Genomic DNA, 21,707 nt, shown 5'->3' on the forward strand with positions numbered 1-21,707 from the left:
AAGGTAATATAATAATTTATGAAACCACTGATTCTGCACATTTGACTAATTGCTTGCCTTTATTTCCCATATTGTTTAAAAACATTGTACGTTATACTTTTACAATGGACATTATTGATTATTAAAATGGATATTAAGCATAAGAAAGGGTATGTTTCGTATTTTCAATGAAAATGAAAGGAGGCAGTTATGCTATAGGCTCCGTTTTGTTATAAATATGCACACAGTGAAGATGGCAGTTATATAAATATGTAACTACACGATGGCTCTACATTTTTGGTGTTTAAGTTGCTAATATTAAAATGAAAATAGGCAGTTCCTTATATAATGTTTTCATTTTATAAAGACAACGTAGCCAAGGTGATGTGAATGAGGTTATTTAAAGTACATTGAAGATTTACCCGATGTGTCCTCGGAAGTTTGTTTTCCATATCAAACTTGCAAAGTCTGAACTTACACAGAGAGGATGCAAGACTGAACTATGTGTAGGCTACTTAATTTTAAGAAAAAAGCTACAATCAGCTCCATGCCTCTGCTTTCCTCCATCAGCACTAACACAGTGCAGGGGCATTTTATAATGAAAACAGCCTCTTCTGTGTTTCCAAAAGCTCGAAAACTCTGGGGTGGTGTGGATGGATGATGTAATCATAGGAAAACATTTGCATTTTAAATTTAAAATGTATTAGTGTAAATGGGGCCTTAGTCCCTGTAAAAATCTGGTGTTGCCAAAGCGGAATGAACCGCCAACTTATCCAGCATATGTTCTATGGAGCGGATGCCTTTCTAGTTGCAACCCATCACTGAGAAACATCCATACACACATACACTACGGCAAATTTAGCTTATCCAATTCACCTGTACTGGAGGAAACCCACACGAACACGGGGAGAACATGCAAACCTCACACTGAAATTCCAAATGACCCCGTTGAGGCTCGAACCAGCGACCTTCTTGCCGTAAAGCGATTGTGCTACCCACTGCGCCACCATGATGCCCCTCCACAATAAAACACAAATCTGAAAACAATAATTAGGAAATTATAATCATACTCATGTTTATGACTGATTTATGACAAGTTTTGTTGTATTGATAATGTTAAGTTGTCATGACAGGCGTTACTGTGGTATTTTTTTATGTAAAGACATCTCAGACAATGTCATCTTTGCATTAAAAATGGCAGAACTGAACAAATAATACTTAATAGCTGTTGTCAAAATTATACATAAAATTACATTCATATTCATGACACCTTTTCATGATTACAAAGAAGTCATGGCAGTCTTATGAACACCCCTTCAAGTAAAGTGTTACAGGGTAAACATTCTCCTGACAGAGAGTTCTGGCTGTACGACAGCACATTCCCTTAGTAAGGGATTAGTGTGGTGCGTAGCACTGAAGATGCCCTCGGCCATGCCAGAGCTGATTATGGAAGTTCAGTCATGAGAACTGAAGCTCCTCCCCTTGAGCGCGTCCTCATTTGGCTCATGCTGATTTCTTGTCCCGAATTCCCTCTCAACCCATTCTCAGCCAGCGGAAGCTCTGAGAATGTCTTGACGGCGCTCTCTCCAGTGGCACCCCAAAACCAACATGTCCTTCAAGTCCCCTTCATCTCTATTTAGAAAGGGTCAAGTCTCCTGCTGGGGTATCTGTTTCAAGACAGCTGCTGAAAGCTCTTCTGAACTTGAGAACTAGTGCTCCAACCATAAAAAAAAACGTTACATTTCTAAACTTTTCTGTAATCTAAGTAATGTTATTTCTGCGTAGCTTTTGCATCTGTCAGCCACAATGTTCTTTGACACGGCTCTTGCAGTAACTGGTTCTTTAGCCCTCTAAGCTGACAGCTGTGCACGTTTTCCAGGAAGATGACCAGTCGTGGATCCTATTGCCCTCCATAAATAACACTACTGATGCCAGGTCTGCAAGATCCACTCCCTACCAACTGGTGGCCTACCAGGATAGAAGGCTGTCTATAATGGGATGGAAAAATCACAAAAAAATCTCACACACGAAACAAGATTATGGCCATGTGAAGAACATTAGGATGAAATGTGGTACTTACAGATATTGAATGGTATATTGGTGTTATTGGGTAATGCATATTAGGGTTGAAATGATGTTGTCTTCTTCATGTTTTGATTGAGTACAACTAGCACTGGAGCCACTGAAAAACAGTTGTTAATGCTTTTACAAATGTCAAATTACCAAGCTTGGTGTGTTTGCACATTTAACTTGTGCTTCCACTGGTGTCCAGTAGGAGGAGAAGGAGAAGATGCTGTTTGTTTTTTTGGAAAATGGACATTCTACTTGGTGAAAAGACAATGGAGTTCTGAATAATAATGCATTTAATGTATAATTGATGTCTGATTCTGTTCGGTATTTTGCAGTCTTTGATGTTGCTTGCCGATGGAAAATAATATTTGAAATCTGCTTTAATAGAGAGCAACATGACTGCTTTAACATCTGCATAATATTATGGTTCACCAAAAAAAAAAATAAAATTATAAATAAATAAAAATACACACTATTTACTCTAGTGCAGTGGTACCCAAAGTGGGGATCGGGACCCCCGGGAAGTCACTTGGTGATTTCCAAAAATCTAATTCATTTGAATAAACTTTTGCGATTACCATATTTTTTCAATAACCTACAGAAGAAAAAATAGGTAACAGTTTCATTATAGCACTATTATAATTTAATAATAGTACAAATATATAGTATAATTATAATTTTAAGTACTATTATAGGTACTATTATAACAGTTGCCTTTTTATTTTTTTATTTATTTATTTATTTATTTATTTTTGTGACCCGGGGGCTAATTTTGTTATTTTAAAGAAACATCACATAGATTTTATGGGATCAGGTCAAACTTTCTGACCCCTTTACAGCACTCATGTGCATCAAAAATACAATGCATCTGGAAAGTATTCATAGCGTTTCACTTTTTCCACATTTTTTTTTATGTTACAGCCTTATTCCAAAACGGATTAAATTCATTTATTTTCTCAAAATTCTACACACAATGCCCCATAATGACAATGTGAAAAAAGATTTTTTGAAATTGTTGCAAATTTATTAAAAATAAAAAAAGCTGAAAAATCACATGCACAGAAGTATTTACAGTCTTTACCGTGAAACTCTAAGTTGAGCTCAAGTACATTCTGTTTCAATTGCTCATTCATGAGATGTTTCAGCAGTTTAATTAGAGTTCATCTGTGGTAAATTCAGGTGATTGAATATGATTTGAAAAGACATACACCTGTCCAGGGACGGACTGGGACAAAAATTCAGCCCTGGCACTGTACTCACATCAGCCCACATTACCACACCGACACAGCCCCACCCACGGACATGGGATGGTCACTCTGAGCTTCAGCATTCTTCTGTGGAGAAATTATATATTATTAAATTATAGAAGGACAACCATCTGTGCAATAATCCATCAATCAGGCCTGTATGGTAAAGTGACCAGACAGAAGCCACTCCCCACCTGGAATTTACCAAAAGACATCTGAAGGACTCTCAGACCATAAGAAAGAAAATTCTCTGCTCTGACGAAACTAAAATTGAACTCTTTAAAGTGAATGCCAGGCGTTACGCTTGGAGAAAACCAGGCACTGCTCATCACCAGGCTAATACTGACCCTGTAAAGCATGGTGGTGGCAGCATCGTGCTGTGGGACTGTTTTTCAGCAGCAGGAACTGGAAGACTAGTCAGGATAGAGGGAAAGATGAATGCAGCAATGTACAAAGACATCCTGAATGAAACCTGCTTCAGAGTACTCTTGACCTCAGATTGGGGCGACGGTTCATCTTCCAGCAGGACAATGACCCAAAGCACACCGCCAAAATATCAATAGAGTGGCTGGTGTCCTATAGAGTTTAGCTCCAACCATATTCAAACACACCGGAGCAGGCTAATTAAGCTGTTACTAGATATACTAGATGACTTTTCTGTAGTTACATCGTGTACCAAGACCAATGGAATTTATTTTTTTAAATCCTACTGTACCATGTCTGTGGCAGGCGCGCTGATATTACGCAGAACAGTTACCAGTTACTATTTTCAGGCACTACATAATATAATTGCACCTGTTGCAGTCCTGGTACAGCAGAAAAGTCCCTTGTTCCTAAAAAATTTTTAAAAGTCAACTGTTTAACTCAAGATCCTTTAAACTTAATTTAAACATTTTGTAAAGAGAAAATTTTCTTTATTCAAAATATAGTAAATACATACTACAAGTGAATACTACTACAAGTGATAGAAATAACACTTACAGCTTGTCGTGAGAATAACAAACAATAGCAGCCGATGATCTTTTAATAAAACATTTGTCTGCTTTCTACGCTTCCTAAATGTTAGTCACTTGAATGCTAATGACTCGTCCCTCATGTAGATCCAGTCTTATCTTTGTGACAAATCTGTGAGCCTGCTCCTCTAAACACCACAAAATAATTTTATGGTGTGATATTTACAGTTGAGGTCAGAATTATTAGCCCCCCTTTGATTTTTTTTTTTTATATATATTTCACAAATGACATTTAACAGAGCAGGGAAATTTTCACAGTATCTCTGATAATATTTTTTTTCAACAGGAGAAAGTATTATTTGTTTGATTTCAGTTCGAATAAAAGCATTTTATCATTTTTTAAAAACCATTTTAAGGACAAAATTATCAGTCCCTTTAAACTGTATTTTTTCGATAGTCTACAGAACAAACCGTCATTATACAATGACTTAATTAACCCAACCTGCCTAGTTAACCTAATTAACCTAGTTTAGCCTTTAAATGTGACTTTAAGCTGTATAGAAGTGTCTTGAAAAATATCTAGTAAAATCTTATTTACTGTCATCAGGGCAAAGATAAAATAAATCAGTTATTAAAAATTAAAACTAATATGTTTAGAAATGCTTTGAAAAAATCTTCTCTTTGTTAAACTGAAATTGGGGAAAAAATAAGCGGGGGCTAATAATTCAGTGGGGCTAATTATAATTCTGAAATCAATTGTATATTTAGAATGTTTTTATTTAATATTTTTATAAAACTATGAATGAGCAAATATCTTTTTCATACTTTTCCAAACCTAAAAATGACTCAAATTAAATTCCACACTTTTCCAAACTGTGCAGGAACCCTGTTGCATATACAGCTGTCCTCCCATCTATCTGTTTCTTTTTGTCTGTCAATCTATACACATACATCTGTCTACCTGTCTTATTGTCCATCCATCTCTTCTTGTGATTCCATCGATCTATAACTGCCTATCTCTCTCTTTCTTTTCATCTGTGAATTGTCAAGGTCTGCCTATCTGCTTGTCTGTGAGAAATAATGAAAAAGAAGTGCGTTTAAAACTACAGAAACTTCCAGTACTTGTTAACATTGTTAACCTCTTTGGCAAATTAGAAGACCTAAATCCTATTGAACATCTCTAAAGAGATCTGGAAATGGCTGGACACCGTCGCTTCCCATTCAACCTGATAAGAGGTACTGCAAAGAGGAATGGGCAAAAATTCCCATAGACAGGTGTGCCAAGCTTGTGGCATCATATTCAAAGGCTGTGAATACTTATGTACATGTGAACAGTTTTTTATTTGTAATAAATTTCCACAATTTCAAAAAAAAAAAAAAAAATATTTCACATTGTCATTATGGGGTATTGTGTGTAAAATTTTGAGGAAATAAATACATTTAATCCATGTGGAATAAGCCTGACACACACACAAAAAAAATAAATAATAATAAAATGTGGAAAAAGTAAAGCGCTATGAATACTTTCCGGATGCACTGTAAAAACAGGCCACAACTGAACATAGAGGTTTGGTTTCTGATTGGCATTCTTCAAAATTAAATGATAAATAGACTTGGGCCTATTAGTATGTGTGTTGTTGTGTGCAAGGTTTATATATTTATAACCACCTCAGAGGATATTGGCAGTCGTGAGACACTGTCATTGTTATTTTGGGGGTCACAGGCTGAAAAGTTTGGGAACCCCGCTCTAGTGATGGTTCCAAACCTTCATTCATTTCTTTAATATATTAAACAAAAAAGAAAATATTTTAATGAAAGCTATAAAGTTGTAACCATTGACATCCATAGTAGGAAAAATAAATGCTTGGTAACCAACCCTGTTTCTTCAGTTAAACACAAGAGGAATTTAAAAAAAATGCTAAAAGGCTGTAACCATTGACTTCCATAGTATATTTTTTTAAAACTAGAATTGGCGGTTTTCTGCTATTTTTTTAGTGTTCAATAGAAATAGAAACGCAAAGTTTTAAACCACTTGAGGGAGAGTAATTTTTTTTCTTTTTTTTTTTTGGGTGAACTATCCCTTTAATTCCCTTTAATTTTCATACATTGCCCATAACACATTGTGTCTGCATCCGTGACTGAAAATGCGACTTTCAGTAGACAGTAGCAGACTCCGAAATCAGACACAGATTCAGAGTTCCACATGAGGTTATTAATTAGCAAATAGTATAAATATTAGGACCGTAAACATTCGGTGAGTAGGTTGCATTATAACCCTAGCAACATGCGGAGTAGATTTGCAGTGATAAGCAATTTGGCTGTTTGCACCAGATGAAACATAATAAATTTAAACACAGCATTCAGAAGCACAGAATAGTACACCCACTCAATAAGGTATATAATCTAATTTATACATATTAAACCTCTTTAAAATTATTAAATGTAGATGCTGAATCACTGATATGTGTTGGTTTGCATTATTTCACAGTTCTAAAGTTCAATTTCAGACGGTGTATTTTATTTTCAAGATCTGAGGTGAACAATCTGCTGCTGCTTTCAGTAATATGGCAATAAATGTCATGTAAAATGGCATTCAAACTCACATTATAGGCATTTAACACTGAATAAAGCACCTGAGGTGATCATTGTCTGTTTTTCCTGTTGATTACCTATGAGAAATAGAAGCTATTTCTAATATATTAATTTGTGGTGTAAGTTAAGACAATAAGTAATCTTTTCTATTGCGTGCCATTGCTTTTATTTAGAACACAATTCAAATGAGCCTTTAGTCTCGATACTCGCTTCTGTTGTTCATCTGGCAACCTGCACTTGCGTTTGTTTTAGTTCAGGAATGCAAGACCCAGTTTAACCACTGGGTGTCAAGCTTACATACTGCACCTTTAAACTAATAAAATATATTTAAAAGTGTAACTAAAATTTGGAAGATTAAATTCAGGCAATCTATTGGTATACATTTAAAGAGATAACCAATCACCTTAGAATTATAAGGTTCTTTCTGACATTTTTTCAAAATTGAGTTATTGACACATTTTTATTAAATGACAGCTTATTTACATTATGTGATTTTTTTTTTGTTGTTTACGTTTTAAGACATTTTATTCAAAAGGTTTTATCTGCGAATTTGAACTCTAGCAATGTTCTATAAGGTTCTTTCTGTGAGCCATTCAGCATTTTCAAATGCATTGAGATCAGCTATCTTTGTCATTCCACCGGACTGCTGATTTTAGGGAAAAAAAAGTAATATATTAAATGTGACATATTCTTATTTGTGTATACACAGTGTTCAGTATACGTACATCCCTCCCAAATCTATCTTTTAAAGTAATATTTTTAGTAGAAAGCTATACAATCTTACATTTGTGCATATACATTAGATTAGTCAGTACTGAAGCCAAATCTGGAGCTTATCTAACAAAATAACTTATGATGACAGTCCAAAAGCAAGTACAGCTAAATTAATATGTTAAAGGAAAATAATAAATACAAATTTAATTTTAAAAAATTAAATTTAGTTAAAATTTTGTAGGTTTCAATTTTTTTCTATATTTTACTTTAGTTAAATTGTATTATTTTTCAATTTTTAAATATGTTTGATGACTAAAATATTATTTTAATAAAATATATCTGTTTAATAAATCTGTTTTGTTTAAATGCACCAAAATAAATTGCCTATATTCACTGAGAAATGGATAACAATATTCATTTTCAAAATAAATCTCAATTATGAATTATACATTAATTAACTAAGTTATGCTGAGCACTGCAGTCAGTCTAACATTTGTCAGTCTTTGTGGAACAACTTATTTGCTCATTGTCTTTTTTTCTTTTAAAGTCTTTCAATTTGATATTAAGCCTTGAAGGACAAATAATTAATTGAAATAATGGGGTCTTAATTTCACCAATAAATATTACCATATTAATTACATAAAATTAACATATGCACTGGACAGAATATTTTGCACAGCTCTTTATGCTTAATTTATACAAGAAAAAAAAATCATCAATAAACATTAAATAAATCTTACACACTGTAAAACCCCAAAAGTTAAGGTAACTTAAACCGTTTGAGGAAACCGATTGCTAGAAACCATTTAAGTATCTAATTTATCTACTTGCGTACTGTGAGTTTACTCCATTTAAGTTGAAGTAATGATATATTTAATTAACTCATTATTACCTTCAACACAGAGTTCAAAACTCATTTCAAAAAAGTAGAACTAAATTTCAGTAAATTGAGTTAAATACACTCTTTTCATTTGATAAAGTTGACTGTTGGGTTTTACAATGTAGAAAACAAAATGTAACTTTCTCAAACATTAACATATTGTTACATCACCAATTTATTGTAATTATTTAAATTAAATTAATAAGCAGATTGATTGTATTTCTTTAAAAGTAATGCTTTAATGAGGTTTTAATGATGATTTTTTTTTAGAATTAGAAGCTTCTATCTGTATCCTTATTTTAACCCCAATTTGCAATTTTGATAATTTATATTTAGAGTACATTTAGGGTCTCTGTCATGTTAATGTAAAAAAAGAGAATGGAGCGGAATGAAAAATCTTTAAAGCTCAATATCTCAAAATCATTTAGAGCGCAGAAACCTTTAATTCCAAGGCGACAAATTATTGCATTATTTAAAAAAGAAGAAATAAAATCACAGTAGAATCTTTTGGAATTGCATGGACTATTCATATGATTGTATATCAGCATACAGTACGACAGCTGACATCCAGCTGCAAAGATTATGTTTCAGCTGCTATTTTGGTTAAGTAATAGCATCTCTCAGACTGTAAATCTCAACCATAAAAACCATAGATGTCAGTAAATCTCCTTTACACCTCATTCATGTTTATCTATGTTTATGTTTTCAAAATGACTTGTTTTAGTGTTTCATTTCATAGCCTGTCTAGCACAAGCAGAATGTACAGTAGCTTGTCAAATGAATTCCTGCATAAGCAACCATATTATTATTCATTCATTCATTTATTTTCTTGTCGGCTTAGTCCCTTTATTAATCCGGGGTCGCCACAGCGGAATGAACCACCAACTTATCCAGGAAGTTTTTACGCAGCGGATGCCCTTCCAGCTGCAACCCATCTCTGGGAAACATCCACACACACATTCACACACACACTAATACACTACGGACAATTTAGCCTACCCAGTTCACCTGTACCGCATGTCTTTGGACTGTGGGGGAAACCGGAGCACCCGGAGGAAACCCACACGAAGGCAGGGAGAACAAACTCTACACAGAAACGCCAACTTTGCCGAGGTTCGAACCAGCGACCTAGCGACCTTCTTGCTGTGAGGTGACAGCACTACCTACTGCACCACTGCCTCGCCACCATATTATTATAACATTAAATATTTTAAAATCAAAATCTATACTTTTAAATGTGTACGCTTTGTAAATGAATTTGTAAATAAAAATACAACTTACTCACTATTTATATCACTCCAGGTGTTCTAAACCTTTACGAGTTTCTTTCTTCTTTTAACACAAAAGTCTGTAAAAGGCTGATTTATACTTCAGCATCAAGTGATCCTTTCGCGTAGTCGTGCATTTATACTTCTGCGTGCTGTTTGTGTTGCTATGCAATAACACTTTCAAAATGCTAGAGGGCAGTAGGTTATGTTATGTTCCTCTGTATCGAGTTTCTTTGTGGGTGTTTTGTTTTTTTCTGAACGCTACATTAATGTACAAGTGGCTAAAATTCTCTCATTCAGAGGTGGGAACCGGCAGACATGCAACAACTTATCATAAGGTTAACACAAAACAACAGTTTCCATCTGGAGCTACTTCACGCAACTCAACACTTGTAAACACTCGGTCCATCGGGCTCAAGGCTCTTAGCACCACCCACACTCGGCACAGCTACCAATCTGACCAATCACAGAGCTTGCACTACGCATTGTTGTGACGTGTCATTAATTTTTTGAGAAGTGCGCATCGGCGTCAGCCACAGCAAGGGCTATACGGAGGCTGCGCCAGACCATATGCATACGCTTAACGCAGAAACTATGAATTAGATTGTAACCATTGACTTCCATATAGGAAAAACAAACACTATGGAAGCCGGATGTTACAGACAATGGCTGATTTATACTTTAAGCGCTCACGTATTCTACGGCACAGCCTTCGTGCGGTCGCTGACGTGTGCCTCTCAAAAAACGTTACTACACGCCACAACAACGCATAGCACAACCTCTGTGATTGGTTGGCTTGATAGTGCTAATAAGTGTGTGCGGGATAGAGAGCCACGCGAACCCATTGGGGTGAGTGTTTACAAGTGTTGAGTCCTGTGAAGGAGCTTCAGATGGAAACTACCAATCTGCCTTCTTTCATCTGAGAAATATCGCTAAATTACGAAATATGCTATCCATCTCAGATGCAGAAAAGCTAGTCCATGCTTTTATGACTTCGAGACTGGTTTACTGTAATGCTCTATTTGCTGGCTGCCCAGCATCCTCTATTAACAAACTTCAATTAGTACAAAATGCAGCAGCCAGAGTTCTGACCAGGTCTAGAAAATATGATCATATAACCCCAATTTTATCCTCCTTACACTGGCTGCCTGTTAAATTTCGTATTGAATTTAAAATATTACTTCTCACCTATAAAGCTCTAAATAATCTAGCTCCTGTTTATCTAACCAACCTTCTGTCTCGCTACGAACCAACTCGCTCCTTAAGATCTCAAAATTCAGGGCTTCTGGTAGTACCTAGAATACCAAAATCAAGTAAAGGAGGTCGAGCCTTCTCTTTCATGGCTCCTACACTCTGAAATAGCCTTCCTGGTAATGTCCGAGGCTCAGACACACTCTCCCAGTTCAAAACTAGATTAAAGACCTATCTGTTTAGTAAAGCATACACTCAATGCATCACCTAGCGGGTTCCACACTGGCTTCTGCATCTTGCTTATATACACTATGAACAGCAGCTACGCTAATTATTCTCTTTATTCTCTATTTTCACCTGGGGATACTCATCCCGAGGTCCTCAGATTATGCAGAGTCACTGATTGGATCCAAGACCAGCGACGAGATAATCCCAAGGATTCCATATCCGGGACCAGGCCATATCCTGAGCTGCTGCTGCACTGATGGTCGTGGGGAGTGGAGAACATGTGTCTGATTCCAGCGACGCTCCAGGGACAGACGAGTCTTCATTGAGGCCATCTTCCAGCATAAACCACGGCGAATGAAGTTCTGCACAAGACTTTTGGCCAGCGGAGAAATTAAAATGGTCGTGCCCAACTGAGTCTGGTTCTCTCAAGGTTTTTTTTCTTCACTCCCATCAGGTGAAGTTTTTTTTCCCTCTCCACTGTCGCCACTGCCTCGCATGGTTCAGGATTGGTAGAGCTACGCATCGATGAATTTGCTCTTCAGTGTTTGAACTCTCAGTAATGATTAAATCACACTGAACTGAGCTAACTGAACTGAACTGAACTTAAACACTAAAACCTGAACCACACTGTTCCAGTTACTGAACCACACTGTTCCAGTTACTATGACCATTTATGTGAAGCTGCTTTGACACAATCTACATTGTAAAAGCGCTATACAAATAAAGCTGAATTGAATTGAATTGAATTGAAACTGTTGTTTTGAGTTTACCTTATGATTAAAATTGTTGCACGTCTGCCGGTTTCCACCTCTGAGCGAGTTTTAGGTTCTTGTTCATTAAGATAGCAATCAGAAAAAAACAAAACACTCGACACAGAGGAATCTAACAAAATCTATTGCCAGGTAGCGTTTTGAAACTGTTATTGCAGAGCAACACAAACAACATGCAGAAGTATAAATGCATGGCTCAGGCAAGGCAGGTGCAGTGGATCACACCGATCACTTTATACAGCCTTTATACTTCTTCATTGAGTGATCGCCATGACCCATAGCACAAGCCTTGCACAAAGTGGTGCATTTATACTTCTGTGTGCTGTTTGTGGTGCTCTGTAATAACACCTTCGAAACGCTACCTGGCAGTAGGTTATTTTATGTAGGTTATGTTCTCTGTATCGAGTTTCTTTGTGGGTGTTTTGTTTTTTCTGTAAGCTACTTTTGTACAAGTAGCTAAAACTTGCTCATTCAGACGCAGGAACCAGCTGACGTGCAACAACCTTTATCATATGATAAACAACAAAAACAAAAACAAAAAGTTTCTATCTGGAGCTACTTCACGGGACTCAACACTTTTAAACACTTGCTCTATCGGGCTCGAAGCTCTTAGCACCACCCACACTTGGCACAGCTACCAAGCCGACCAATCACAGAACCTGTGCTATACGCTGTTGCAACGTTTAGTTACATTTTTTAAGAAGTGCATGTCGGCATCAGCCACGGCAAGGACTATGCAACTGCGCAAAGGCTGCCCCTGGCCATACGCATGCACTTGATGCAAAAGTGTAAATCAGCCTTTAACCATTGACTTTCATATAGAAAAAACAAACTATGGAAGCCAGATGTTACAGACAACCCATTGGAGCTAGTGTTTTCAAGTGTTGAGTCCCATGAAGGATCTCTAGATGGAAACTGTTGTTTTGTGTTTACCTTATGTTGTTGCACGTCCGCTGGTTCCCACCTCTAAATGAGCGAGCTTTAGGTTCTTGTACATTACGGTAGCATTCAGAAAAAGAAACTCGACACAGAGGAACATAACAACCTACTGCAAGGTAGCATTTCGAAAGTGTTATTACAGAGCAACACAAACAGCGCACAGAAGTATAAATGCCCGGCAATTGCGCAATGCATGCACCATGGGTCACACCGATCACTCAACGCAGAATTATAAACCAGCCACATGTGCGACCACCCAAGATTTGAGATACGATTTACTTGATTTACTTTCATCGATTTACTTTACTATTTATTTTGTGTCTAGCAATGCCTCTGGGTTTGGTTTACTTTAATGGGCTATATGACAATTTAATTGATGACTTTGCTGCAAAAAAAGACAAGAAAGGTCTTGATGTAGTAAAATATTAGTACATTTTGAGTTTGATTGTTTGTATGATGTCTGAATTGTTTGTTTGAGACAATTACATGTGTTCTAATGGGAGTAAAAAAATTCAACCACATAGTGTCTCCTTTATTTTTCGGATAGAGGGGAAGAGGGAATATATGGCAACATAGGCTTATTCTGAAAATGTAGCCCTATACAGGGTACGTTTCTGGAGATTTATGTTGCTAGAAGTAAGTATGGTAAGTAAGTATATTTATTTTTAAAACAAACGCTACAGGCAGTATGCTGACCGCTTACCTCTGTATGGATGGCTTTCCTGTTGTTACGAGTTTGTCCAGTTAGCTCGCCATGTACATCGGGGGACTTGAGAAACAAAGAGGAAAGTGGGAAGACAAAATAATTAAATAAACAAGTACATAACAGGGTGAGAATGTGATGAAAAATCTGAAAATGTTGTAAAAAAATTCAGACGAGGGATTTTCTTTTTCTGGACTGCTTTTTAAAATTGTCAGTTGAGTTTAGGGAAGTGGGTGGCCGGGTCAATCTGTGCTTTTTAAAATACTATTGGTTGTTTTTAGGTAAAGAGGAGGATGGGTCAGTCGATTGGTCAATCAGTCAGTCGACAGTGGCCTCTGGTTGATTTATGCAAGAACAGCGGTCACAAATGGCACTTGTGAGAGAAATTTGAGATTTGAGAAATTTGAGATTTGAGGTCTGAAAAAAGCATACACAGCGGCTTTTGGTGGATTAGTGAAAAAATAACCGCAAAAAACTGCAAAAAACAAAAACATAGCTCCTGGGACATATATTGCACACTCCAGAAACTTATATAGAGGTACATTTTCAGAATAAGCTTGGGTTGGTATATGGGGTTTTGCCCAGGGTTCTCTTTAAACTACAGCTGATAATTGTTTCTTTAAAACAAACTTTTTTTATGTTCAATAGAAGAGAGTAAGTCAAACAATTCTGGAACAAGTAAATGGTGAGCGTTTTATTCATTATTGGGTGAACTATCTTTAATCTTAACACCATTCAATAGAGTCCCAATAAGATCAGACTAACCTACCACCAAATCATGCCAGAAACATTTGTAAAGTTTTTAAAGTTAAACATTTTTGTGTTTAGTTAATTTTTTAAGAGTCACCTTAGACTTCTTATCTGAGACAATTTTAGATTAAAATGATGAAATGGCCACTATTACAGCAGAGATAAACAGGGGGATAATTGTTAATGTTAGGGCTGCACAATATATCGTTTCAGCATCAAAATCGCAATGCACAATAGTCTCATCGCAAGATATGCAATGTTAAGTTGGGTTTATAGTTGACCAGAAACACAGGTTAAAACACAAGATTTGTGGAGTCACTGTAGAATTGAACCATAATGAAAGTTTGTAATTTGTATGCACAAGAAATTGTAAGGTTTGTAACTAATAAACATTATTTTTATTGAATTATTTAAGTAATAAAGACCTTTACTGTTATTTTACATTTAATTATTCAATTAATTTAACTGAATACTGTTAGATTCCTCAGAAAATCACGAATTGTCACGCAATCTTTGCTCCATTGTGTTTGTGTCGCTGGTTCGAATCTCGGCTCAGTTGGCATTTCTGTGTGGAGTTTGCATGTTCTCCCTGCGTTCACGGGTCCGGGTGCTCCGGTTACCCCCACAGTTCAAAGACATGCGGTACAGGTGAATTGGGTAGGCTAAATTGTTCGTAGTGTATGTGTGTGTGTATGTGTGGATGTTTCCCAGAGATGGGTTGCTGCTGGAAAGGCATCCGCTGCGTAAAAATGTGCTGGACAAGTTGGCGGTTCATTCCGCTGTGGCGACCCTGGATTAATAAAGGGACTAACCCGACAAGAAAATGAATGAATGAATATATAGACATATAAATGATTCACTCGCCTACAAAATCATTCCCATCAATCTAAATGAATAGCTTTCCAAACAGAGTTAAGTCATCAAGTGAAATTTTTTTATATTGCAATATAAATTACAGGGAAATTTTTTTTGCAGTGTCAGATTTTTCCAATATCGTGCAGCCCTGGCTAACGTATAATATGCCATCAAAATGTATGTAATGTAGGATTTTTGTACTTCCCTTCATAAAAACTCAAAAGGTCTGGCTATAGACTCATACTACATGTTCCCATTTGCAAGTTATATTAAAATTAAATATATAATTTGACAAATTTAATTTTTAATTATTGCTAATATTTTGACGTTAAAGCCTCTGGTAAGTGCAAAATCTTTTTGCACAAGTACATTTTTTTTATTATGCTTTAATAACAAACACACAAAATCGAATCTAGGCAGGAAAATGACAATGATAACAATGATAATATAACAGAGCATGCTAAATTATATTATAAATACATATAAAACAATTAAAAAGGAAGAAAAGTAATAAAATAAATAAAAATAACACAAATACACCAAGAGGAAAGGATGACCTATTTATACATGATATTTTTAAAATAACTATCATAATATTACAACAATCAATCACTTTTCTTGTTTTTAATTGGAGAGATTTAAATAATACATTCATTTCAATTGAAAACATTCAAAGAAGGAAGAAAAATAATAAAATAATAAAGGAAGAAAAATAAATAAGAAGGAAGAAAAATAGTGAAATAAATAAATAAATAACACAAATACAGCAGGGTAAAAGAGGGCTTATGTATCTGTGATATTTTCTAAATAATTATCGTAATTTGCAAGAATTTTTCACTTTTCTTGTTTTAACCAATCAAAGACATTTAAGAAATACAATAATTTCGATTAAAAAAGTAAAAAAGAAGGAAGAAAAATAAATAAGAAGGAAGAAATAAATAAGGAAAATAATAAATAAAAAAGAAAGAACAGATCATTAAGAAAAGGAATAAATAAATAAGAAGGAAGAAAAATAAATAAATAAACAAATAGATAAATACAGCAAGAGGAAAGGAGGAAAAACAAATAAGAAGGAAAAAATCAATCAATAAATAAGAAAAAAAATAAGAATGAAGAAAAATTATCAATAAATAAATAACACAGGCGACATGGTGGCATAGTGGGTAGTATAATTGCCTCACAGCAAGAAGGTCGCTGGTTCGAGTCTTGGCTGGGTCAGTTGGCATTTCTATTTGGAGTTTGCATGTTCTTTCCGTGTTCCTGTGGGTTTCCTCCGGGTGCTCTGGTTTTCCCCACAGTCCAAAGACATGTGGTATTGGTGAATTGGGTAGGCTAAATTGTCCAAAGTGTATGTGTGTGAATGAGTGTGTATGGATAAGGGCTTTTGCTGCGTAAATCATGTGCTGGATAAGTTGCCGGTTCATTCTGCTGTGGTGACCCCAGATTAATAAAGGGATGAATGAATGAATGAATGAATAACACAAATACAGCAAGGGGAAAAGAAGACTTATTCATCTGTGATATTTTCTAAATGATTATCATAATATTGCAAGAATCTATTACTTTTCTTGTTTTAACCGATCGAAGAGATTTAATAAATACATTCATTTTAATTTAAAAATGTTGAAAAAGAAGGAAGAAAAATAATAAAATATACAAAGGAAGAAAAATAAATAAAAATTAATAAATAAATAAATAAATAAACAAGGAAAGGAATACAAAAGAAGATAGATAAATAAAATAAATAATTAGATAAGTAAATAAAAATACAACAAGACGAAAGGAAGACATGTGTATGGTATTTTCTAAAAAAAAAATTATCATAAGATTCCAAGAATCTATTACTTTTCTCGTTTTTGACTAATCGGAGAGATTTAATAAATACATTAATTTTAATTTTAAAAATGTGAAAAAAGAAGGCTGTGAATTAGAGAATTTTTGTTTGTGTTTGTAAATAAAATATTCCCATATAAAATAAAGAAATTAATATTGTGGTTCTCTATTAGTTTTACTCTTATGGTAGCCTAGTAACAAATGATATGTTGTAATTGAAAGGGGCTGGAAGAAACATTGCTATTAACTATATAAAGCAATAAACTATTCAAGTTTTTTTCGTGTTTTCATACTGAAAGTCAATCAGTGTAACTGAACTATTTTGTATTTCCACTTTATTTACTGGCTAGACATAAATACGCACTGAAGAAAAATCTACTTATTATAAGTCATATCGCACGTGTTAGTCTTAATGTTTAAAATAACGTACGTAAAACGCGAAGTGGAATTTTTAAGGCACGTTTTTAGTCGTTTGAATGGGAGATTGGGATTTTCTGGCTCCATTCCAAACATGAATAGCTAATTTTATACTCCAGCCCAGGTTTGCAGGTGATACGTTGATTAAACAACACGCTGCTGCTTTGGCGTTTTCGCACCATTCGTTTGACGGAGAAGAAATATACGAATTATGGTCCGTTTTGACAGGTAAACATTAATATATCCGGTATATTGAACTATTATTTATGTAACTGTTAGTTAAGTTCGTTCAAAGCAAGTGCTTAGCACGATTACATGTGTGATATACAGTGGCGTAGCGCAAAATGCGGAGGCCCCCCTGCAGGGATCGCTGATGGGCCCCCTGATGAAGGGTGGGGGGGGATACGTCATACGTCAATTTGCATATCACTGACGTCATCGCGTTCTACCGTTTCTGTTTAACAGCCTATGGTTAATAAAGGGGTATTTATAATTGCACTACACTTTATAAAAGCACGTTTATTTAATTAAATGTATTGCTGTTTGAATACAGTATGTCATTATAGATGTGTAGTGAATGTGCAGTAATCTCTCATATGTAATAAACTCAGACAAGTTCAGAAACTGTCACTAAAATATCTGTGATTGTGAACAAGAAAAGAATAAACGGTCCAATTAAATTGTTAAAATAAAGTAGAAGTAGATCGGTTTGACTGTACAAGGGAAAAACCTTCACACTGCCTGTGCTAAATCATTTGTCGTCGGTACGCAGGGGGGTGATCTGCTCTCGGGCTGCAGGTGGGAGAGGCTGCTGTAGAGGACTGACTGGGCCGCCTGTCAGTGCTGTGAGGCGGGGGAGGGGTCGGCGGCATCACACGCAGCTCGTTGAGAAGAGTAGGGACGGTACAGTATGGACAAATGACAGTCTAAAAAAATCTCCAATAACACACAAAAAAGTCGCTAGGGGGGTCTGAAAAGTCGCTAAATCTAGTGACAAAGTCGCTAAGTTGGCAACATTGGCGGCAAGCAATCAGAATGAAGTAGTCCACCGCTTGAGAGGTGTTCAGAGAACACAGACGTGTGAACTTTGGTTCCGACCACAGTTGTTCCCAACAGTTTATTGAAAATCGCGACGACGCGGGGCCCCCTAATCACGCGGGGCCCCCCCGCGGTGCGTGCCCTGCGGGCCCGTCCGCTACGCCACTGGTGATATAGCTTAAAATCGAAGACTGTAGTCACGCTATTGATTGTTTTTAAAACATTGCAAATAAACACCAGATAGGCTACATGTGTAGTTGTGTAAATTTTATGTATAAATATTATTAAACCGTTTAAATAATGTTTTATATTTATGAAGATGTTTGTTGATATATGCGTAATAAAAATAATATCCATATGCTCCCTCTTTCAGCGCTTCGACCATCTTTATTATAACGGGTTGGCTCCGCCTTCCTACCTGTAAATCTCCCCAACAATCTGTGGAGCAGATCTGACGGACTGACTGGATCAGCTGAGGAAAGTGAATGGGGACAGCGACGTGTCATTGAGAGCGGAATAATCGCCGAAACGCCGATATTTGAACGGCACCTTCCACCGATCTTCACACGACTACAAAGAGCTGCTAGGTTCCCAGCTGAATAGCTTTGGAGACATTGATTAAGCTGGCGTTTATGAGAGAAATATCGATTAACGTTAGACACCGCTGTCACTGGATGGACGACAGAGCGCTTAGACGTACACAGGCTGCCTGAAGAGAGCCGTCCGTTTGTCCGCTTTTCTGTCACGAATCCTTTGCTTTCTCGCCGAAACTGACATAAACGACGCGATTATTGGCAATAAAGAGCATTTTATTTCGAAGACATGGAAAAAGACGAAGAAAGCCCATCAGAAATGAAAATATGAAGTCGTCATTAATGCGGATTTAAATGTCTCGCGCTGAGGGGGAACGGACGCGCGATTTCTCCTCACCCTCTCCAAGCTGCCGCGTTTCTCGCACAAAAATATTATTTATTCTGAGTAGACGTGGATAGAAACACAGAGAAGAAACGAGAGGGATATTTGAAGCAATATGGCTGATGGCTGGGGTTGGGGGCGCTGGCAGGAGCTCTCCAAAGCTTCTCAATGCTAGCTGTGGCAGATGGCAACGGATCCTATGGCAGCAGCAGCTCTAGAATGAGTAATAATATCAATTTTAATAAAAATCCGGACTCTTCTGTCTCTATATCGAAGATGGACGTGATCATCCCGTTCACACCAGACGTACCCTGTGACAACAATGGTCAGCGCATGTGGTGGGCTTTCCTCGCCTCATCTATGGTGACGTTCTTCGGGGGTCTCTTCATCATCCTCCTGTGGAGGACCCTCAAGTACCTGTGGACTGTCTGCTGCCATTGCAACATCAAAAACAAGGTAACGCATCTCATCCCCTCTCCACCAAAAGCACCATTAACTGGAATTAAATGTTCGTGTTATCTGCGTCCTTTGCTGCTATCTTAATAACTAGATGACATTTGGATGGCAGTGGATTGCCAATGATAAAGTGATTCGTTGTTGTGAATACGATGAATCTGCGTGACAGTATTGCAGCAAACAGCAGTCAATATGATTAAACTGCTCGTGATGATTCACACAGCCCAAAACATGACATTTGCACATTTAAGCTTAAAGGAATCAAGAGATTTGTAAATACACTGTATCCGTGTGAACAAGTTAACTTATAGCCTTTCTTATAGGCCTCTCATTTAAATGGGTAAACAATCCATGACGTTGCTGTGAATATGGATTAGTCGTGTTTTCTTCTATTAATTTTGCATTCTGGGAGATTTTATGTCCGTGGATTGTTAGTGGCAAAATTCAGATTTGGATTTGATGTGAATCAAGAATTAGAGATAGGCCTATGTGTTAATCTTTACGCAATCAGTTAACCTGTAATCCTTTTAAACGTATACCAGATCACTTCTGTAACCTTGTAAACTAGTCACTGAGACACTAGATGCAATTATGAATTTAGCTATTAGACAGTTTGTATTTATACACTGGTTGGTCTGGAAGGCAATATAGCAGCTTTTATGAATTACTTGAAATACCTACATTGAAAAACATTCAAAAATTGTGTTAAAATTATCCTTGGATGTGCTAAAAAAATTAAGTTAAGGGGTTGTAAACAATTAAACACACAGATTAAGTTAATCATTACTAAATTTAAAATGATTAAATTCAACCCATACAGAAATCTTTTTTTCAGTTTCTTGATTGGTCAGGCTTATTATTATCATAATAATTTTAGGCTTTTAAAAATATGATTCCTATGCTCAAAATAAAACCTATCCAGCACATTAATAATGAGCACGGTCACATAGGGACATAGATAATCTTTAACTAACAGCCATCCCCATGACTGCGGTGCAAACACATTTTTACTGTTTGAATGCCTTTCCTAAACAACTCAGACCTGTTGCTGTCGAATGTACAGAATATAGGAATTACTTCCTCACATTCATTTAATTTGATAGTAATGTGATGGCTTCCATTAAGCACTCAAAATGGACTCGGTGAGGCACAGTTTGTGATCGCAACAAAAGTGTGGCTTATGTTCTACAGTACGTATCATCTTTGATGGATTGGCCGCAGTCCAGTGTAAATGGAAAAGTATTATTCACTCCTCTGGAGACTCATTGCTGATATGTATATATTTAAATGTATATGAAAAGGACAGATTACCCAAAGCTTCATATGGGATTTGAGGAGAGGATATCCAGTGAGTTATAATTAACCACTCAAGGCCTGGATTTTTGCATAATATAGGGTTACATTCCTGTTCAGGGTATCTATGGGGTCCTAAAAAGTCTTAAAATGTCTTAAATCTCAAAAGCAAAATGTTAGGCCTTGAGTCTTAAATCTACTGAAATGTTGTTCTTAGGTCTTAAATCTTTTTTTACCTGGTCTAAATTTCCCTTTGTTCATGTATAGCTACCCAATTTGGTCATTAACACCCATTCAATCTACAGCATTCCATCTCAATGAAACTTTATATTAAAAATAGCTTTTAATTACTTTCCTTACAGTAACATTTGCTTAAAAAATCCTCAGTTTATTTACTGCTGAGCATACTGACCTGACCTATGTTTTTATATTAAATTATTATTATTGAAGACTGAAGTAATTTACATCTATGTTTTGCTCTATTCTTGGTAAGGGTTATAGCAGGGGTCTCAAACTCAAATTGGCGGGGGGGCATTTCAGTGACTGACAATGTAGGAGGGCCGTTTTAACATTCAAGTACACGAAACCTGACATAATCGATGCATCTTAGGACAAC

General features: G+C 36.2%; 1 protein-coding gene and 1 long non-coding RNA gene across 51 annotated transcripts in view; one reads left to right on the plus strand and one right to left on the minus strand.

Annotated features, from left to right (window-relative positions):
• Positions 1 to 1,027: 1,027 nt before the first annotated feature.
• On the minus strand, positions 1,028 to 13,819 carry LOC141376998 (uncharacterized). Its single transcript, XR_012388742.1, has 3 exons — positions 13,535 to 13,819; positions 2,060 to 2,161; positions 1,028 to 1,967 (listed from the first exon to the last, which is right to left on the minus strand). It is a non-coding gene; the product is annotated as an uncharacterized lncRNA (long non-coding RNA).
• Positions 13,820 to 18,880: 5,061 nt separating this feature from the next.
• kcnma1a (potassium large conductance calcium-activated channel, subfamily M, alpha member 1a) overlaps positions 18,881 to 21,707 on the plus strand; it is a 368,370-nt gene continuing 365,543 nt past the window's right edge. For 49 of the 50 annotated variants that reach the window (XR_012388642.1, XR_012388643.1, XR_012388644.1 and 46 more), the window contains exon 1: positions 18,881 to 19,798. Coding sequence is in view for 37 of the 50 variants with exons in the window: in XM_009307243.5 (XP_009305518.1) it covers positions 19,511 to 19,798 (288 nt within the window). In the remaining 13 variants the exon portion in view is untranslated. The remainder of the gene's footprint in view (positions 19,799 to 21,707) is intronic. The other variant, NM_001145600.1, reaches the window with a different exon arrangement.

This window comes from Danio rerio, chromosome 13 (assembly GCF_049306965.1).
Source record: "Danio rerio strain Tuebingen ecotype United States chromosome 13, GRCz12tu, whole genome shotgun sequence".
Lineage (NCBI taxonomy): Eukaryota > Metazoa > Chordata > Actinopteri > Cypriniformes > Danionidae > Danio > Danio rerio.